The sequence below is a fragment of the Arvicola amphibius genome, chromosome 5 (genome assembly GCF_903992535.2).
Source record: "Arvicola amphibius chromosome 5, mArvAmp1.2, whole genome shotgun sequence".
Lineage (NCBI taxonomy): Eukaryota > Metazoa > Chordata > Mammalia > Rodentia > Cricetidae > Arvicola > Arvicola amphibius.
In genome coordinates, this window is record NC_052051.1 from 141,729,341 (window position 1) to 141,751,788 (window position 22,448).

Below are 22,448 nucleotides of genomic sequence, written 5' to 3' on the forward strand. Positions count from 1 at the left end.
CAAGAGTCTCAGGACTGGCTCTGTACTAACATGTGGTGTCCTGGTTTCACATCTGTTGCTATGAGAGAACACTGGCCAGAAGCAGCTTAGAAGGAAAGGTTTTATTTTAGTTCACAACCCCAGATCACAACCTATCATTTAAGGACTAACGTGACTCAAGACATTACCTCCCACCAAGAAACTGCTTCACAGACAAAGAATTACAATCACAGCCATGGAGGACATTGCTGGCTCACAGGCCTACTTGTACTCATCACCCATTCTTTTCTTTCTTTTTTTTAATTTATTTATTTATTATGTATACCATGTTCTGTCTGCATATATGTCTGCAGTCCAGAAGAGGGCACTAGATCTCATTACAGATGGTTGTGAGCCACCATGTGGTTGCTGGGAATTGAACTCAGGACCTCTGGAAGAACAGCCAGTGCTCTTAACCTCTGAGCCATCTCTCCAGCCCCTCATCACCCATTCTCATATAGACCACTTGCCTAGGAATGGTAATTTTCACAGTGGGCTGTGCCCTCCTATATCTTAGGGTTTTTTTTTGGGGGAGGGGGGGAATTCAAGTTAGGGTTTCTCTGTAGCTTTGAAGCCTGTCCTGGAACTAGCTTTTGTAGACCAGGCTGGCGTTGAACTCACAGCTGCAAGCCCTCTTATATCAAATATCAATCAAGATATATCTCTACAAATAATACCAATCTGATCTAAAAAATTCTTTAATTGAGGCTCTCCTCTCAGATGACTCAAGGCTGTGTCAAGTTGATAGCAAAAGCTAACCAGGACAGAAAATATCATTAATTCACAGAATGTTCATAGTAGCCCTGGGAAGTACTTTAATCAACCTTGGCTTTTAAATAAGAGATGAAATACTTATCCAAGAAAGAAAAAATTTAATATCAAACATGAATTTATAACTGAAGGTGGAAGCTTCTAATTCTGTATACAAAGGTACCAGAAGGGGGATGGGGATTAGAGACAAATTCTCATGTTGCCCAGGCTAGTTCAAATTCCATATGAATTTGTTTCTCTTGCCTACATCATCTAAGCATGGGATTACAGATATGTACCACCACATTGGTTTTAAAAATATTTTTTGTTCAATAAAAACTTGTAGGAGTTGACTTTCTCACACCTAGTAGGATCTAGGGTAGAATTCAAGCCATTAGGCTTGTCAGCAAAGATCTTACCTGATGAACCAGTCTGCTAGCACCCAATTTTTAAACATATATTTTTAAAAATATATGTGCATGTACAGATGATATATGTATTTGTGGAGGTGCGTGTGTGCGTGTGTAGGCCAGTGGCAGGTATCAGGTATCTTCCTTAATTGGTCTTTTTCTTTTGAGACAGGGTCTCAATTATGCAGCTCTGGCTGTCCTCTTCTGGAACTTGCTATGTAGATCGGCTGGTCTGGAACTAACAGAGAATCCTTTCTTTACCTTTGTCGGAATTAAAGGTGTATGCCACCACAGATGGACTTCTTTCTTGTTTTATGAGACAGGGTCTCTTACCAGATCTGGGTAAGCTGTGGTCAATGAGCTCTAGGGACCTTACCTGACTCCCACTCCCCCCCCAAGTTCTGGGATTACAAACATGGCACTGTGTACCTGAGGCAAATTTTCTGTCCCAGCTTACTTAATGTTGAGATGACAGGTACGAGCCAAGCCTGGCTGAGACAAATTTCTTGGGGAAGCTCTGGAACTGTTGAACACACTCATATACCAGCCAGGAGCTAGAGCTAGTTTAATCAGTGGAAAGTAGCGATTTTCAACAAGAAAGTACAAGTTTAACCTAAAAACCCTAGATTTTAGGATATGACATTAGAACTTACTGCTGCCTATAGAAACAGTTAAAACAGATGAAGGGGCTAGGTGGATAAAGAACTGGCTACTATCACAGAGAACCAGGGTTGGGTTCCCAGCACCCACAAGCTGTCTTACAATTATGTGCAACTCTGTCTCGGGAATTCGGTGGTAACTTCTGACCTCCACAGGCACCAGTCATGCACACGGCACACATACATACTTGAAGGGAAAACACATAAACATAATTTTAAAATTTTTTACAAATGTTTATCAGCTGGGTGGTGGTGTAGATGGATTTCTGATTTTGAGGCCAGCCTCATCTACAGAGAGAGTTCCAGGACAGCAAGGGCTACACAAGGAAACCCTGTGTTGGAAATCAAAAAAAAACCAAAAAACAAAAAACCTTTATTTGTTCCTCATTAATATTATAAAACCATAAAACAAAACAAAGCAGAAACACAAAACTGGCCAGGCAGGGTGGTACATGTCTTTACAGGAGTAAAATACTTAAGAGGCAGAGACAAGCGATTTCTTAATTTTCAGGCCAGCCTGATCCACGAAGAGAGTTCCATGACAGCCAAAGTTACAAAGAGAAACCCTGTCTCAAAAAACCAATCCAAACCAAAAACCTAAGAAACCCGAAATAAGGTCACCATGGACACTTACCAGAACAAGACAGGTGTCTACAAGAGAGAAGGTGCCAGAGCGCCCAATGCCTGCACTACAATGGATCACTGCAGGTCCGTAGTCTGGATTCAAGGAGCCAGATTCTCTAACTTTAAACAAGAAATTGAGGAATGAAGCTGGTGACTCAGGAACTCCAAAATCTGGCCAGGTGGTATAATGAAAGTGAGATATAGTTCTGGTTTCACCACTCTGAAATGTGAAAATCAAAGGGAAGTTAGTTCCGATATTTTCTTTTTTTAGAATTATTTATTGTATTTTATGTATATTAGTGCTGTATCTGCATGTATACCTGCATACCAGAAGAGGGCATCAGATTCCATTATAGATCACTGTAAGTTACCATGTGGTTGCTGGGAATTGAACTCAAGACCTCTGGAAGAGCAGTTAGTGTTCCTAACCACTGAGCCACCTCTGTAGCCCTCTAATTTTTTTTCTTTTTTCTTTCTTTCTTTTTTTTTGGTATACAAGTATGTAATTATTGCTGCAGAAACATGTTTTGGGAACATATGAGAAAAAACAAAAGAAAGTAGAGATGGGGCTACAGCAGTGGAAGGAGTGCTTGCCTTATATATAGAAAGCCCTGGATCACACATCAAACCCTGGCTGAATCCCTAACAGCAAATACAACAGGGTTTAGGTATAGTGGTACATGCCTGTAATCACAGCATTTAGGAGATAGAGATAGGATGATCAGAAGTTCAAGGCCATTTTGAGGTCCTGTCTCAAAAACAACCACCACTAAACAAAAATAATTAGATGAGGGCTGGAGAGATGGCTCAGTGGTTAAGAGCATTGCCTGCTCTTCCAAAGGTCCTGAGTTCAATTCCCAGCAACCACATGGTGGCTCACAACCATCTGTAATGGGGTCTGGTGCCCTCTTCTGGCCTGCAGGCACACATGGGGACAGAATATCGTATACATAATAAATAAATAAAAAAAAATAATAATTAGATGACCTATAAGATAAGGGAGCATCATGAGAAACTGGGCAGAGGAAAACCAAACCTTGGGCTTTAATACAATAATGTAGCTGCATTTGCCAGGGATAGAGTAACAATAAAAGGTACTTCCACCCATCTAAAAAGTACATGCACGTATTTATTTATCTTCATTTTTAGTTGTTAGTACATGTTAATAATCAACTCAAACATTATTTCACTACACAGACTAAACACGTTCTTAAGGTCAACTTGGCCACATTTCCTTAATTTGCAGTTATCCCGGTTACTATCAACCACTCGAAACACTCTCCCTTGTTTGTTCTAACTTACTCTAATTCACAGTGAAAGCAAAGAGATGAATGCAAAAGAGGAAAAGCGGCCTCTCTGATACTCAGGGGACAGCAGCAGCACACTGACAGTCACCTGTGAATATGTGTCAGAACCATGTACGAAGGACAGACAAGGACTTCTGGAGATAAGATCTAGGTAAATATTCCTGAGATCATATTCTACACTTATTTTACCATTTTCTTCCCAACTCAATAAAGTCACATTTCTATATGGTCACTTCCAAGTTTGGTATGTCTTTTTCTTGATCTCTGGGCTACTTCCAAGAGTACTTAAGTACCAGAGCTATCATACTGGAACAAGATGTTTAATAAACATCCATACTTTCATTTGCTCCCCACAACAGCCCTGCAAATATACAATTTCCATTTTATAGATGAGGAAACCATACCTCTACTGAGTAGTAGAACCGGAATGTGAGTTCAAGTTTATTCCAGTGATTCTCTCTTTATTCCCAAGTATGTTTGCAGTTTCTTGGTGATGGGTACTAAACCCCAAACCTTCAAGCATGCCAAGAAAGTACCTTACAACTCAGTAATAGTCACTACTAGTTCTTGGTTCTTGGGACTTAATCTAGGGCCTAGAGTATACTAATCAAATACTCGATCAATATGTTCTATCCAGAACATCCCTTCCTGCATTTTTAGTAATTCTTTTTTTTTCTTTTTCTTTATTTCTTTTTGGTTGTATTCTTTATTTTATTTTATTTAAGACAAGGTTCCTCTGTGTAACCCTTTCTGTCCTGGAACTCTGTAGATCAGGCTGGCCTTTAACTCAGAGATTTGCCTGTTTCTGCCTCCTGAGTGCTAGGAATAAAGGCGTGTGTCACCACCACATGGCAAAATTCTTTTTTTTCCTTTAAAATTTACTTACTTGCATTTATGTATACTTGAGTGTCTGCATATATATCTATGTGCATCATGTATGTGCCAGAGGCTGTGGAGGCCAGAAGAGGACACTGGTTTCCCTAGATCTGGAGTTATAGGCAGTGGTAAGCCTCTTGATATGGGCGCTGGAAATTGAATCTGGGTGTTCTGCGAGAATAACATGTACTCTTAATCTCTGGCCCCAACAAATAATTTTCAATCTTCAAAATAATTCTTTGTTTTCAGGATTTCTTCAGTTATTTTCTACAGAAATACAATCTAAACATGTTTATGACTAGATACTATTACAAAAATTCAAATCCAAGCACAGTACCAATCCTAGTAATAAAGAATTCTTAAAACCATCAGATGAAACCGAAACCCTGAAACCAGAAAAGCCTTACATTGATATTTTCTAACTGCAGTAGATGGACTGTATAATATGACTTCACATCTTCAGATAAGAGTTTCACACTAAATCCTGTTTCCTTAAACAGCATCTCTCGGTCATCTGTTGGCCAGTATTGTGCACATTTAACCTAAATTTAAGAACAATAGTTTAGACATATTAAAAAACCATAAAAAGGAAAATAAACCTCACATATACATTGTATATACTTCTTCAGGTACTGTATCCTAAGACTATCTGAAGTATTTTAATGAGAATGACATTTTGTAAAGTAGCTCCATAGAACGTTTCCTTTAAATTTAAAAATCCATAAACAGATAACATGTCCATAAAAATGTGATATACTTTTATTTTAAGACAGAGTCTCTTTAAATAGTCCTGGATCTCACTGTGTAGACGAGGCTGTGAACTCGGAGATTTGTCTGCCTCAGCCTCCTGAATGCTGAGATTAAGGACATAAGCCAACATGCCCTGCTAAAGTGTGCTAGTCTTAAAGCATAATAACATTTTAACATATTTACTTTGGGTTTCTAATATCAGGCTCTTACAAGAATCTTATCTTCAGAAAACATTAACGAGGTTTTCTTTCAAGCCAGTTAGTGATGGCATACACCTTTACTCCTGCCACTTGAGAGGCAGGTGGATCTCTATGAGTTCAAAGCCAGCCTGGTCTACAGAGTGAGTTCCAGGACAACCAACCAGAAGAATTGTTACTCAGATTAAGAATAACAAATAAGCACAAGAGGTAAACAGGACATTTTACAGTAAGGAGAGAAATAGAAACAGCATTAAAGCAAACAGGAGAGATGCAAAAGAAAATCCAACATATGTATACTGTGGGGGGGGGCGGCGGCAAGAACATCACTAACAAATAGGAGCAGAACAAACACCAACTATGATTTAATAATCGTTATAATATAATGTTATATATGTATATATTTAAAACTACATACTGAAAGGCAAAAATTTTTTAACTGAAAAACTGAGCAAATGACAAGACATATTTTGGAAAATTTAATGTTAAAGAAAAAGGGAGACAGGTTCAAGAGATGGCTCAGTGGTTGACAGCATTTGTTTTTGCAAAAAACCTGGGTTTGATCCCCAGCACCCATATGATGGTACACAATCATTCATAAACCCAGTTCCAGGGGATTCAGCAGTGCACATACACAGGCAAACAGTCATAAGCTTAATATAAAATAAATTTTAAAAAAAGAAAAAGGAGAAAACCCTTTCAAGTAATGTAGGTAAAATAAGTAATGGATTTATAAATAAATAAAAGAACATTCATTTGACTTGGATAGTAATCTATAATGCTAGAAAGAAATGAATGTTATCAAGTAAGAGCCAAAAATTTTTATACTCTGTCAAATGACTTTTAAGTACTAAAACAGCAGATGCACTTTCACTGACATGTAAGAAATCAGAGACGAAAATGCCTACAATGAGCTAGAGAAATGGCTCAGCAGTTAGGAGCACTTGATGCTCTTGCAGAGAATCCAGGTTTGACTCCCAGAACCTGCATGGTGGCTCACACCATGCTTTACTCCAATTCCAGGGAACTGATGCCTTTCTCTGACCTCTCAGAGTACCAGGCACATATGTGGTGTACACATATACATTGGGGGAAAACACTCATACACATAAAAGGAAAATAAATCTAAAAAAATCTTAATGCTTTATGACTTGACATGAATATTAGAATAAGTGGATAGATTATCAATAAGGACTGATGATGAATATTAAATACACCCAGATGGTCCTCTGGCCCATCCAATTATTATTATTATTTTGTTTGTTTGTTGAGGTTTGTTTTGTTTTTTCGAGACAGTGCTTCTCTGTGTGGCCTTGGCTGTCCTGGAACTCACTATCTAGACCAGTCTGGCCTTCAACTTGCAGAGATCCACCTGGCTCTGCCTCCTGAGTGCTGGGATTAAAGATATGCACCACCAGTGCCCAACTGAACATCCAATTCTTAAATGTTCTGGAACCAATCTCCCAGGGTATGAAGGATGTATGGAGAATTTAGATTTAGAGGGGGATATAGGAAATGTTACATGTTCTAGATAAAAGTACAACAAAGAGAAGGATGGCTGGAGAGATGGCTCATGGTTAAGGGCAACTGCTGCTCTTGAACAGGACACAGGTGTGGTTCTCAGTACCCACATGGCTGCTCACCACCACCTGTAACTCCAGTTCCAGGGAAATACAATGCATCTTTTACCTCAGGCACTAGGCAATCATATGCACACAGACATACAAGTAGGCAAAACATCATATACATAAAAATATAATTAAATCCCTGGGTAGTGGTGGCACACACCTTTAATGCCAACATTCAGGAGAGACAAGCAGATTTCTGTAAGTTTGATGCCAGCCTGGTCTACAGAGTGAGTTCCAGAACAGTCATGGCTACACAGAGTAGCCTTTGTAGAGGGAGAGAGGTGGAGAGGGAAGGAGGGACGGATGGAGGGAGGGAAAGAGAATTAAATAAACAAATAACAGTAAATCACCCCCCCAAAAAAGGGAGAAAAATATAAAAATGTCATGAAATCTTCCACAATTATTTTGGATAACTGTTTTGTGTGATATCAGAAAAGACAAATCAGTGATCATACAATAGTTTTGATGTCTGATATTTCTGATATACTTGATATTTTTGTTATATTACTGATTTTTTTTTAACCAGGATTTTCTGGAAAGGAAAAAAAGCAGCAGACATAAGGCAAAGGACTAAAATCAACTTCTAAATTTCAAGATTTGAATTGGAAATAATCACCTGTACTCCTCAGAATTTTTTTTTTTGAGACAGGGTCTCCCTACATAGGCCTAGCTGTCTTAGAACTCACTAAAGTAGACCAGGTTGGCCTTGAACTTAGAGATCAGCCTGCCTCTGCCTTCTGTGTGCTGGGATTAAAGGTGTGTGCCACAGGAAAAAAAGAAGCCTAGGTATCCTTATATATTGATAAAAGGATCCTACTTATAAGAGATCCTAAAGACTGCATCAGAAAATTCTTAGATTTGATGAACAGTTTATGCATGTGTCAAGATACAAAATTAATATTTTAAAATCAGTAGACTTTCTATATCAGTAACAACATGGTGGCAAGGTATTTGATCACACTGTGACCCCGGAGATTGCGTTGCTTATTGAAAAAATCTATTTCAAGCTGTGGTGTGTCTCTGCCCTAGCATAATCCAAGAGCTTTGTGCTTATTGTAAACAGGATTAAATAAAATTAACCATAGGTCAAGAAGTAGAGCAAGTAACCAGTTGACAGGCAATGAACAAGAAAAAGATCATAGAGAGTAAGAGAGAGTCAGAAAGATGGGCAGAGACTCACACAGGAAGTAGAAGGGAGAGACATTCCGTTGGAGTTTTTGTTTGAGACTGTGAAACAGAAAGGAAATTTTTGGGGATTCCTGAGGAGGAAGGTCAGCTGGGGACTTTTTCTGATTCTCTGAGCTAGCAGGTCTTCACCCCAGCATCTGGCTCCCAAGTCTTTATTGGTAAAATTGAATGGAGTTTTTGTTTTAAAAAAAAAGAAAAAGAAAAGATAAACATGTTTACAAAGAATTATTCAGGGAATAATGTCATTCTAATAGCTTAAAAAAACGTAACAAACCTAGGTAAAGAAAGATCTCTACAATAAAAGCTACAGCACTAAAGAAAAAAGAAAAAATAAGAGAGTAGAAGATGGAAAGACTTTTTCTCACCGATCAGAAGAATTAATACTGTAAGGGCAGGAATTCTGGGCTAGTTAAAAAAAAAAATTCTTGGGCAGAGGTGGCGCATGCCTTTAATCCCAAGGAAGCAGAGGCAGAGGCAGGAGGAGCTCTGTGAGTTCAAGGCCAGCCTGGTCTACAAGAGCGAGATGCAGGACTGGATCCAAAGCTACAGAAAAACCCTGTCTCAATAAAAAGGAAAAAAGAAAAAATAAAAAGGAAAAGAAAAATTCTTGCTTAGCAGACATGAAATCTGAGGCTCAACCCCCAATACTGATAAACAGAAAGAAGAAAGGAAAATTATGTCAGCTGGTTAATATTGTAAAGGAGGCTACACTATTCAAAGCAAACTGTAGATTCAGTGCAATCACCATCAAGATATATTTTAAAAAAATATTAAAACTCAGCTGGGCAACGGTGGTACACGCCTTTAATCCCAGCATTCGAGACGCAGAGGTAGGTGGATCTATAGAGCTAGTTTCAGTGCAGCTAGGGCTGTACACTGTCTTGAAAAACAAAACAAAACTCGCCAAGTGAACAAACAAACAAAAGAATCCTCTTATGAAAGTGCTAAAGACTTGGGGAGGGCATCTAATTCTGAGCAAAAAAGTAAAACAAACATACAATAATGATACATCATACATGATTTCAAGTTATACCACAGAGCCATAACAAAAAAGGCTTAATACTTTCACAAAAAGAAAAACAGATCAATCCAATAGAAAGGAAACCCAGGAAAAGCCAATATAGCTTCAATCAGGTGATCTTTGGTACAGGTGTTACTGTGGGTCCAGTGGGTGGGTAGACAAAAGCAGATCCTGAGGGCTCACAACCAATTCAGTCAAAACACGGGCCCCCAAATTTGGTGAGGGGCCTTGACTTAAAACTAAAGCAGAAATCAATGAAGAATAAACTCGCCCCCCCCCCCCCAAACATGCACTCAGACAACACAGAGACCAACGCAGTGACTTTCTGAACAGGACTCTACTCGCTTGGGAGTGACATTTTATGTTTTAATAAGTAAAAGTTTTCCTGAATATCAGAGTGCTAAGCCACTAGAGGCCAGGCAGTGGCGGCACACAACTTTAATTCCAGGACTCAGGAGACAGAGGCAGAGGGATCTGTTAGTTCAAAGCCACCCTGGGCTCCACAAGGTTGAATCTATTTGAAAGAGAAACAACTCACAAAAGGGCGATTCCTGTGAAATGACTAAGCCACCTTAATGGACTCGAGAGCCAGTTGGTCGATCCTGACAGTAAGAGCATGCGCAGTAGAGCCAGCCAGGGTCTGCCAGAGGGCCTTGACAACAGCAGCCTAGTCTGACAAGAGCGATGTGGACCCTGCTACAGATCCCAGCACTTGGGATCACACGCCTTTAATGCCAGCAATAGAGAGGTAGAGACAGAAGTGTTACAGCTGGGCAAAGAGGAATAAGGCGGAAGGAGACAGGAGCTCAGTGCAGTCTGAGGTTTGGTGAAGACAGATGGAGCATGGAGATGCAGTCTGAGGACAGGATCGCCCCTTCGGTCTGAGCACTGGTAGAGGTAAAAGAACTCTCTAGTTGCTGGCCACTCTGCTTCTCTGATCTTCAGCATTAACCCCTATATCTGACTCTTGGTTTTTACCATTAAAACCAATTAGAATTTGTATTACAAATGTCAACAGCTGACAAAAAGAACCTCATGAAATAGAGAGAGAGAGTGAGAGAGAGAGACAGAGACAGAGACAGAGACAGGGGAGGTTGTGGACAGAAGGGAGCTGGTACACACTGCTGATGGGACCATAAACTACTTCAGCCACTGTGGAAGTCAGTATGGAAGTTCCACAAAAAAACTGAAAGCAGAGCTACAATACAACTCAGCTATAATACTTCTGGGTATCACACATATCATACAAGTTAACATATCACAGAGAGACCTACATTTTATCAACATTTACCATGGTACTATTCACAAAAGCTAAGTTATGAAACCAACTCAAGAATACACGGATGAATGGATGAAGAAATGTGTTATATTTACAGAATGAAAAGTTTTAACCAAAAAGAGCATAGTTATGCCATTTGCAGAAATATAGATGCAACTGAGATAAACGTATCAAGTGAAAATGAAAATCTCAGAAAAACGGTGTTTCTCTACTTTGCCTATCTATACAAAATGTAGGAGATGGACATGGAAGAGGAACTGTTTAGGAGTACAAAAGAAAGGGCTGAAAGAGAAGTGGGAGAAAAGGGAGTGAGGAGCAAGGCAGAGAGCAAGCTCAACACATCAGCTACACTTACATGAAAATGCCCTCATGGAACAGAATAAAACATATAGTACTATGAATCTACAAATTTATAATAAAAATAAGAGGAAGAGAAAGTATTTATTAGTTTGCTGGTCAGAAATATCCTGGCCACCACCCTTTAGCCACCAAAAGTCAAAAGTAATAAATGAGTATCCGCTCCCAAAATGAAACATTTATAAACTAATGATCACAGATGGCAATCTAAACAATTAGTATTAAATATTACTCACCGATTCTTTCTCTACAGTTCGGTTTAACATGACAACTGCTTTGGTCTTTTGCTGCCACACCATGAGCCAGAAGTGGCAACATGTGTTAGGAAGTGGACCCTGTAATAATAGAACAAGAACATATCAGGGAAAGGAGCTGGGAAAGGACAAGGCTTTGAGGATGTTGCTGGAATGCACTGTGATGATCAGTGGATTAGATCCTGCTAAGTGAAGCAGGACTTTAAATACACTTAAATTCAAAATATAGTCTGCATTCAATAAAACTTTTCCATTATATTATATAAAGATATTTATTGACTTAGGCAAAAAAAAAAAAACCCAACTGTATGGGACACCTGGGGTTCAGAACTAAGAGCTGGATAACTAGATTCAATTATATTATATTCAATTACTCAACACTTATAAAATACAGGCAAGATTTTGTGCCAAAAAAGTCAGCTTAGTTCACTGCTTCTGATACTGTCATATTATTATAGCTTTGTTATGACCAAAGGTGCCTAACACACAGGCAAATCAGAATCATGAAAGTATCTGGGAGCTCACGTTCAGACTAGAAAGGAAGTCAGAAAAGGAAATTTGACTCTTTTCAGTTTCTGCAACAGACAAGTTACATCTCAGATCATGGGGGGGGGGGGGATCTGTGAGAAATGAGGAAGTTTATGTCATTACTGACTGACCAACCAGTCCAAGTCAACACAAAGGAACTTGCAGAAAAAAAAAAATCATGAAAGTGCCTGCAAATCAGTTTGTATCATCTGACATAGTATCAGCTGGCAGAGTTAAAAGTGGGCAACCGTCTTTATTATAAAATTCTAGGAAGGGGATAAAAGTAAATACACACTTCCAATCCAATTTCTTTCACATCTGTCTTCATGATAGCATGGGGGGGAAAACAGGAAGGAAAGGAGAAATGGAGGGAGGGAAGGAGGGAGGGAAGGAGGGAGGGAAGGAGGGAGGGAAAGAGGGAGGGAGGGAGAGCATGCCCAGACTTGGACTTTCTTCCTTCCTTCTTGTAGGGCTGAAGATGTAACCCAGGGACTCATGAAAGCCAAGCAAACGCTCTACCATTAAGCTATAAAACCAACTTCCATCAAAACATGCAGAGCATTTCCAGAACAATGTGCCCGACAATTCAGTGTCACGAGCAGGAAAGACCAGCGCTGCAACCCCACTCGGTGTAACTGAGAATTCAGATAGTTCTACACTGACTGAAATCATCGTTAGGGCAGACATATTTTTTGGTGCGTTGCCAATACTCAATACATATTGCTTAAATAAACAAACTCTAAGGTTAACCTGTAAAAATGCTAGATAGCTGAGAAATTACAACCTTACTGTTAAAGGATTAGATCCTCTTCATTCAATGTACGTATCTATTTCCAATATAAAACATACAGTCCAAAGGTGATAAAACAAACAACCTCTCCACCAAAAAAAGAGAAATAAGACAATTCCCAGTAAAATGAACACCTTTTTCTTTCATCTTAAAATGAAAATCATGGGCTGGGTGTAGTGACCTACACCTTCAATATCAAGGAGATGGTTCTTTGAGTTTAAGGCCACCCTAGTCAACACAGTAAGATCCAGGCTAGCCAGGGTTATATAGTAAGATCCTGTCTGAAAAGAACAAAACAAAATACAACAACCATGAAGTGAGACTAGAAAAAAGCACCCCAGTGTGGCTCTAAGTTACCTATAACCAGTTCCAGGGGATAGGATATAACACTCCCTTCTGGCCTCAGGAGGAGCCTATATATGCATAGCACACATATGAAACTACACAAGGACACATACAAATAAATAATAAAGAAAATGCTATTTAAAAATAATTATGAAGCAACTTAGTAGAGAAGTCCTTTGTGTGCACATTCATACCCCAATCCTATTACTGGTTCTAAAGACTAGACAGAAAACATGCAACAGCTGTTACAGTATAAAGAACAAAGGATTCTAAAAAGACAGAAATTCATCTATCAGCTAGTAATGATATAAAAAAATTCTTCCTTTTCTTTTCTTTCTTCTTTTTTCCTTTTTTTTTGAGACAGTTTCTTTGTGGAGCTATCTCTGTGGACCAGTCTGGCCTTGAACTCACCTGCCTCTGCCTCCCAGTGTTGGAATTAAAGGCATGTGTCACCACCAACTGGCTGAAATGCTACCAAATTTTTAAACATTAAAATGGACATGACATACGAGGCTGATTAGAAAAAACAAAGAGTCAGCTGGGTGGTGGTGGCGCACGCCTTTAATCCCAGCACTCGGGAGGCAGAGGCAGGCGGATCTCTGTGAGTTCGAGACCAGCCTGGTCTACAAGAGCTAGCTCCAGGACAGGCTCTAAAGCTGCAGAGAAACCCTGTCTTGAAAAACAAAAAAAAAAAAAAAAAAAAGAAAAAAGAAAAAACAAAGACTCTAGCAAAAGACAATTAATCTAATAAGCAACAAAGAACAATTAGATACTGTAAGTAACTAACATTAAATGTGGGTTTTCTCGCTGTGTTCAAGTAACATGCTATGCATAGGCATTACTGAAATGTAGTCTCAGCCCCCTACAAAGTGCAAATGGAGAGAGTGAGAGGTTACTAGCATCAAATATTCAAATCATCAGGTCCTATGTTGAAAGAAAGTCTGAGAATGTAAGCTATACAGTATGAATCTGGCAGAGAGGTGATAGGAAGGACAGGGGCAGTTAAGGTCACTCTACAAGTTCTAAATATCAAGCAAGGTGCATAAGAGCTCATGGTAAAAGTGTGGGTACACTGGAGTGAACCACACCTGAAGAGCAAGTGGATCTGGTGGCAAGAAAACATCTTACAATGCTGCACTGATTTCTGTGGAATTGAGCAACTTGTATAGGTCAGGGCTGCAACTATTGTAAGGATTGCTCTTCTACTCCGGTGAAGAAATAGGAAGGAGGCTGATTTTCTTCAATTAACCTACCAACTAGACACAGAAAGTAGAAAATTCAAGATTTAGGTTAAAATATCCATAGAGCAATGAAAAAAATACAGAAAGAAATACGTTGTGGAATAATCCTTTTGTATACTGTAAAGATTTGTCAGCTCAAATTAGTTTAATAAAACACTGATTGGCCAGAAGCCAGGCAGGAAGTATAGGTGGGGTACCAAACTGAGGATGATGGGAAGGAGAAGGGCAGAGTGAGGAGTTGCCAGCCAGACACAGAGGGAGCAGGAGATGAACATGCCATGCATTAATAAAGATACCACCACATATCAGAACATAAATAAGGAATATGGATTAACTTAAAATGTAAGAGTTAGTTAGTAGGGCCTGGAGAGATGGCTCAGAGGTTAAGAGCACTGGCTGCTCTTCCGGAGGTCCTGAGTTCAATTCCCAGCAACCACATGGTGGCTCACAACCATCTGTACTGAGATCTGGCGCCCTCCTCTGGCGTGTGGGCATACATTGAGGCAGAATGTTGTATACATAATAAATAAATAAATCTTTAAGAAAAAGAGTTAGTAATAAGTCTGAGCTATTGGCCGTGCATGTATAATTCATATTCAGTCTCTGAGTCAATTATTTGGGAAAGGCCTGTCAGGTTTTTGGAAAATCGCGCCCGGCACAAGAGATGTGCATTTACAGAAACCAGAAGAAAAAGAAAACAAAAAAACAAACAAACAAAAACTATGGAGACAAGCTGACAAATTCCCACACTCACACCGTGTAGAGTCCTGTTTATCTGGACACATAAAAACAGCCAGAGACAAACATTATATAAAAATCACGAAATTGAAAAAAACTGTCCATCAGGTTGGAAAGATGACTCAGCAGTTAAGAGCAATGACTGTCCTTTAAAGGTCTTGAGTTCAAGTTCCAGCAACTGACATGGGGCCTCACAACCATCTATAATGAGATCTGGTGCTCTCTTCTGGCCTGCAGTCATATATGCAGGCAGAACACTGCATACATAATAAATAAATAAATCTTTTTTTAAAAAAATCACTAATCCCATTATTACTGTTCCCAATAAAAGTGGCAACAGAAAAATGTGAGAATAAATAATTGAGTTGTTAGGTATCACATTAGTGTGCTGAATAGCTTTTGTAAGCTTAACACAGGTTAAAGACATCTGAGAGGAGAAAACCTCAATTACCTCAATTAAGAAAATTCTTCCATGCCAGGCAGTGGTAGCATAAGCCTTTAATACCAGTACTTGGGAGAGACATGCAGATCTTTGTGAGTTCAAAGCCAGCCTGATCTACAAAGCTAGTTCTAGGACAGAGAAACCCTGTCCAAAAAAAAAGGGGGGGGGGAGCCTCCGAAAGATCAGGCTGTAGGAAAGCCTATACAGCATTTTCTTAATTAGCAATTGATGAGGGAGGGCCCAATGCATTGTGAATAGAACCATCCCTGGGCTGGTGGTCCATGGTTCTATAAGAAAACAGGTTGAGTGGCTAGAGAAATGGTTCAGAGGTTAAGTACACTGACTGCTCTTCCAGAGTCCTGAGTTCAATTCCCAGCAACTACATGGTGGCTCACAACCATCTATAAGAAGATCTGGTACCCTTTCTGGTGGGAGGCATGCAGGCATACAAAACGTAGTATACTGATGTCGGAGTCCCTTCTGTGTGCTGTGATTACCATTAATGAATAAAGAAACTGCTTTGGACCTATAGCAAGGCAGGACTTAGGTAGGCAGGCAAAGCTAGGCTGAATACTGGGAGAAAGAAGGGCGGGGTCAGACAGATGCCATGGAGCCACTGCTGGAGATAGACATGCTGAAACTTTGCTGGTAGGCCACAACCTCATGTTGATATACAGATTAATAGAAATGGGTTAAATTGATATGTAAGAGTTAGTCAATAAAAAGCTAGAGCTAATGGGCCAAGCAGTGATTTATTAATACAGTTTCTATGTGATTATTTTGGGTCTAAGCTAGCCAGGTGGCCGGAAACCAACTAGTGGCCTCCTCCAACAGTATACATAATAAATACATAAATCTATTAGAAAGGAAGACATGCCTAAAAAAACACAGTAGAGAAGAACTGTAGCTTCAAATTTTGGCTTCATCTTATCGACTGTATGAATGTACTATTTAATCACATTCTTCCTCTATAGCATAATAGTATTTAACACAGAGGTTATTCAACGGTTATATTATATAAAACATGCAAAGTAGAAAAAATGTTACAGAAGTATTTTTATTATGCTTATTTATTTTGTGTGTGTGTATTTCAGAATGTGTGTGTGTGTGTGTGTATGTGTGTGTGTGTGTGTGTGCATCATGTGCTCCTCAGGGTGGCAAGAGAGAGGACAACTTGAAAGAGTTGGTTCTTTATACCATGTGGGTCCCAAGAACTGAATTGAGATCAGCAGGCGTGGCAGTAAGCACCTTTACTTGCTGAGCCATCTTGCTAACCTACAAAACTTTTTTTTTTTTCCGAGACAAGGTTTCTCTATATAAAAGTTCTGTCTGTCTGAGAACTCGCTCTGTATACCAGGCTGGCCTCAAACTCAGATCTGCCTAACTTCTAATTCTTTATAAAAAAATAATTTTACTTTATGTAATGTTCACAGTGGTAGGGGGTTTATGTGTTTATTTAGAGATAAGATCCCATGAATTGAGACTGATCTTTATCCTCCTCTGCCTAGAATTACAGCCATGCATTACCATGTCTGTTTTTTTTTTTTTTGCCTTTTTTAAAAAGGAAACCTGTTTTATTTAAGTAGTGACTGCCAGAGTCATTTCAATAAATCTCCAGATGAAGAGTCAAGTGTTATCAGCAGAATTTAACACAGATTCTGTTAAAGCAGAGCACACCCCACCCTAGGTTACAGAGGTTGAGAACTAAGGTCCTAGGCAGGGAATATGTAACATATGTAACATATGTAACAGTACTAAATTTATGTATGTGAGGTCCTTAGACCATATTCTGCCAAAAACAACATGCTAACAAACCACGGTCCCCAAGACTGAAGTGTAAGCATGGGGATAGCTAAAAGAGAATCTTAAGAAAGACCTGTCTTGGAGCTGGAGAGATAGCTTGGCGGTTAAGAGCACTGACTGCTCTTCCAGAGGACCCAGATTCAATTTCCAGCACCTACATGGCAGATCACAACTGTCTGTGGTTCCAATTACAGAGGACTTGACTTCCATGGCAAAACACCAATGCTCATAAAATAAAGTGAAATAATTAAAAATTTCTTTAAAAAATAAGAAATAAAAGACCTGTCTTTAAGGAGTAAGAGAAAGAACCAATGATACTGAGGGAAAGGACAGCAGAGAAGGGACAGCTATGTAAAAGGTGACCAACCATCTGTCCTGGCTTAAGTATGAAAATTTCTGCCTTGGGCTGATAGGTTACAGGCCTGATGTTTCTTGAGGGACTTTTGGGAGGGCTTGGGCCTAACCAAAAGTGAATTTCTTGGTTGGTTAGTACGGCAGCACTAGGAGGTGGTGCCCAGCAAGAGGAAGCACAGTACTGGGGAATGCCTGTATCACACAGCTAGTCTCTCTGGGTCCTACTTTCCAGATATTCTGTCTCACCTTAGCCTTAAAGCTGACCTCAAACTTAGTCTCTAAAATTATAAGCCAAACTATACTTTTTTCCTTCAAATGTCCTTTCAAGTAATTGTCATAGCAACAAGTAAGTAACACATCATGCTTTTCCATATTTTTGTTCATTTTCAGTAAAAAGTACATTTTTAACTCTAAATATTGATTTAAGAAAACCATAAATGACTATGATTGAGCATAAACCATGTTATTGTAAAACAGCAAATTAAAATCGACACTCCCAATCCCCATAAATGGCTGCTTCTAAAAGGTATGTATATGACTAATTCATTCAACCCACACCAGTCCTCTCATGAAATTAATGTTGGAATAAGCATATTATCACTTCTGTTGGATTTCTCAGGTCTGCTTTTCAATCGCATTTGTAGCTACCAAGTACCATATACATTATTTAGTTATTATCAAGTCACTGCATGAGGAAAATCATACTAGGCCCAAGTTAAAGAGTACCTTAAGTGATTCAACTTATAAAAGCTATGAGGTTACCCAGAGGTCGGCAGAGGCAGACAAATCTCTGTAAGTTCCAGGCCATCCTATTCTACAAAGTGAGTTTCAGGACGGCCAAGGCTACACAGAGAAACCCTATCTCGAAACACTAAAATAAGAAAGAAAGGAAGAGGGAGGAGAGGGGAGGAGAGGAGAAGAGAGAAGAAAAAGCTATGAGGCTATTAAAGTCATGACAACAGACAGGCAATATTCATTGCAAGGAAATTTTCAATTAAGCTTTAGTGAAAATCAAGCACTTAAAAGGAATGTTTAGGCTTCCTGTCGTTAGCCAGTACAGTCTCCAAAAGGAACCACCATATGTACTTGTACTAGTCTGAGCATAGCTGAATTACTTCTCCATATTCTGGATGTTTAAGTATAGTATCACTGCAGGCAAATCTGTTTTGTAATGTCAAATAGTTGCTTGTGGCCATGAATCTAGAACACTAGCAATCCCTGAAGTAGCAATCGGTGTCTTCTTGCTAATTCTCTGTTGCGTGGGTCCAGCAGGAAGCAGCTCATCACTCTTATTCGATCAGTATACATTCGGGTCAAGAGAGCAAAATCTCCGGATGGAATCATGTATACTACGCATACTTCTTCTCCTGGGTGTAAACAACCTTCAGAGTGACTAGGAAAAGGAAGAGTAGGAGCAGGGTCAGGACAAGATCTGAGGTTAGGAAAGGAGGAGGCCTGAGGAAAAAGGCTGATTAGTACTTGGTAGATGCTCAGTGCCTGGGCTGCTGTAAATCAAAGTTCCTTAAGAGAGGGATAAACAGAGCATATTTTCAAATGTATATTATTGATCTTTATTGTTATGTGAAATGTGAACGGATATCCTTAGCCAGTTTTACACCAGATTGCTTTTCTTTCCTTTTTCGTTACAGGAGCAACTTTACTTTAAGCAAAATAATTTGTTTCTCTGACAGAAAATTCTAATGGCTCACAGGTGCATTAGGTTGAACTTAAAAAACAATTCACACTTTTTTGTCTTTCAAATAGAAGGTATGTTAAACTTTTTAAAAATTTCAAACATAAGCCGGGCAGTGGTGGCGCACGCCTTTAATCCCAGCACTCGGGAGGCAGAGGCAGGTGGATCTCTGAGTTCGAGGCCAGCCTGGTCTACAAGAGCTAGTTCCAGGACAGGCTCTAGAAACTACAGGGAAACCGTCTCGAAAAAACCAAAAAAAAAAAAAAAAAAAAAAATTCAAACACGGCCGGGCGGTGGTGGCGCACGCCTTTAATCCCAGCACTCAGGAGGCAGAGGCAGGCAGATCTCTGAGTTCGAGGCCAGCCTGGTCTACAAGAGCTAGTTCCAGGACAGGCTCTAGAAACTACAGGGAAACCTTGTCTCGAAAAAACAAAAACAAAAGAAAAAAATTTCAAACATGATGCCACAGATACAGTCAGGGGCACCTGCTTCCGGACAACCAGAGTTCAGTTCCCTGCACCCATGATGTATGGCTAACACCAGACTGTAACTCCAACTCTACTGGACACGCTCTTTTGGAGTCTGCGGGCACCCTAGTGCATATGAACATATACATGTACACAGACACACAAAAATAAAATTTAAAACTGTCAAACATAAAAGCTTATACTTATGAGGCTTTCTGAATGGAAGATATGACAGAATTGCATTTTAACCTCTCTGATTTGATAATGGTGGAACTACAGTATAACACAGCTGCACTCTCTGAAAATATACTACAGTGCAGGGATGGACAGAGAAGAGCTTTCAAGGGCCTTCCTGGTTCTTCAAAACAAGTTAGGGGAAGAAAACCACAAGGCACTAACAAAAAATGACAAAAGCTATATTAGATACAGTGCGAGAAGAGAATTTACCAGAAGTGACTGCACAAAGCCATTGCAGAAGAATTTCCTCCACTGAAAACAGGAACAGCACAAGCAATCTCACTTTTTACCAATATATTTAAAGTTCCAAAACTATGATGTTTGCAACTGATTTCAGAATCAGAAAACTAAAAATAACATGTCATTTGCAAATGTCACGACACGTTCAGCTTTGTGTAGAGCCCGGCAGCCATGCTCTACTCTGAGGCTTCTGCCCAGCACCGCTCTACTTGCCTGTGTTAGGATGTAACTTCTTTGTGCCTCTTCCATGTCAACTAAGCTGGCGTTAATATAATCATTTTCAGTACTCTGAAGTTTAACACGACTGTGATCATCTGAAAACAGAGAATGATAAATCATAACTGTCATTTCAACTTTTCCATTCCTTTTCATTTGATGGTAACATTCTAAGGCAGGTATAGATGATAGGAGAAATAAAATATAAACTAACACCAAAGAAGAGTTGAGACAAATCCTAAATTACCTATTTTTTTTTAATGAGGAAGTTAAAACAATCTTATTGCTGGGTATTGGAAGTGCTTCTATTTGTAGTCTACCATCTACAGTAATGTGAAAAACTGGCCAGCATGTGCAGTAAAATGAATAGGGCACTTACCTTACTGGAAGTGAAAAGTCACCTCAAGTCTCAGTGCCTAGGAACTGAGTATCTATGTGCAAAAACATAACTGGGCTCAAACTGATGAGAACAGACTCTTCACTTCCTGGTAGCATGCATACAACTGTATCTAAATAATGTTTAACACTGAGAAGCTAAAATAATTGGATTATTCCAACTGTATCCTTTACAAGAGTACTGGAAACTTCATTACTGAAGACTATGTTAACAGGTTAGGCCCAATTCTACATTTTAAAAATAAAAACTGAAGACTAGAATTTGTACTGATTTTATTATCTAAAATGCAACACTCAACCTTCTATCATTTAGATGAGAAAGAAAACAATGAGAACTTATCCCCAAGATTAGCTTTACTTAGAATCCTAAACATAAGAAAGCCGCACACATAAAACTAAGTTACAAATTGAATGCATGATGTTTAAGTTCAGAGAATATATTCTGTGACAAACGATTCCCCTCAGAAATCTATCTTAAATATTCAATTTCTTTCCACTCCTTTTCCACTTTCTCTTTGTTTTTTCAGCTAGGGTCTCAGGTAGCCAAGATTGGCCCTCAACTGGATGGATATGTAAATAGAGAATGACCTTAAAATCCTGATTCGCCTACCTCACAAAGCTTGGGCTGCTCCCCTTCAGCTTCCACCCGAGACTTTTTTCCTTTTTGGTTTGTCTGCACAGGGTATCTCTGTGTTGTCCTGGATGCGCTGGACCTCTCTCTGTAAACCAGGCTGGTCTCGAACTCAGATCTGCTCGTGTCTGCTTACTGAGTGCTGGGAATAAAGATGTGCACTACTATACCTAGCTTCTGGGCTACCACTTTAAAACCAAAATCAAAACAACTACAGCAGCCAGGCAGTGGTGGCACACGCCTTTAATCTCAGCACTCAGGAGGCAGAGGCAGGTGGATCTCTCTGATTATGAGGCCAGCCTGGTCTACAAGAGCTAGTTCCAGGCCAGGCTCTAAAACTACAGCAAAACCCTGTCTTGAAAAACAAACAAAACAAACAAAAAAACCCAAATACAGCAACACAAAACCCCAAACTGTCCAAGCTATTTCTCCACGTGAACAGAAATGCTAAATGGCTTTAGTTTCCACACCAATGTACCTCGGATGTTTCTGTTGGACTGAACACAAGACCTCTTTAATATTACATGTCATCCGCAAAGGAAAACTACAATCTGGCTATAGTAAATCACGTGTACTAGTCTTCTGGGAAAGATGACGTCAGCAAGACTTTTAAAAAAGTTTTTATTTTGTTAACAACTCAATCATCCTTTAATTGTCACACTGTACCAGACAGGGACAGCTTCCTACTCAACAAAATTAAGACCATATGTTTCATGGATAGCATACCCCACGGAAGAATGCAAATTTTTAGAGAAAGCAAAACAACCACCAAAATCTAGACTCCACTACAGTATCGCCCAAAAGAATACATTTCCTCATGTTTCAATCACAGGAAGAATACAAACCAAACACACACACACACACATGCACACACACACATGCACCCACACACATGCACCCACACACACACACACACACACACACACTCATACCCTTTTGGCCAACAAGCAACCCAAAACTATAAAGACAGTATTCACGTCCAGAGACTAAAAGCACAGAGGACACCGGA

General features: G+C 39.5%; 1 protein-coding gene across 5 annotated transcripts in view; it reads right to left on the bottom strand.

Annotated features, from left to right (window-relative positions):
* Ptpn2 (protein tyrosine phosphatase non-receptor type 2) overlaps window positions 1-22,448 on the bottom strand; it is a 60,202-nt gene that overhangs the window by 15,217 nt on the left and 22,537 nt on the right. For 4 of the 5 annotated variants that reach the window (XR_005285365.1, XM_038329539.1, XM_038329538.1 and 1 more), the window contains exons 3-6: window positions 20,410-20,510; window positions 11,301-11,399; window positions 5,052-5,186; window positions 2,472-2,681 (exon numbers count right to left, since the gene is read on the bottom strand). Coding sequence is in view for 4 of the 5 variants with exons in the window: in XM_038329539.1 (XP_038185467.1) it covers window positions 2,472-2,681; window positions 5,052-5,186; window positions 11,301-11,399; window positions 20,410-20,510 (545 nt within the window). In the remaining variant the exon portion in view is untranslated. The remainder of the gene's footprint in view (window positions 1-2,471; window positions 2,682-5,051; window positions 5,187-11,300; window positions 11,400-20,409; window positions 20,511-22,448) is intronic. The other variant, XM_038329540.1, reaches the window with a different exon arrangement.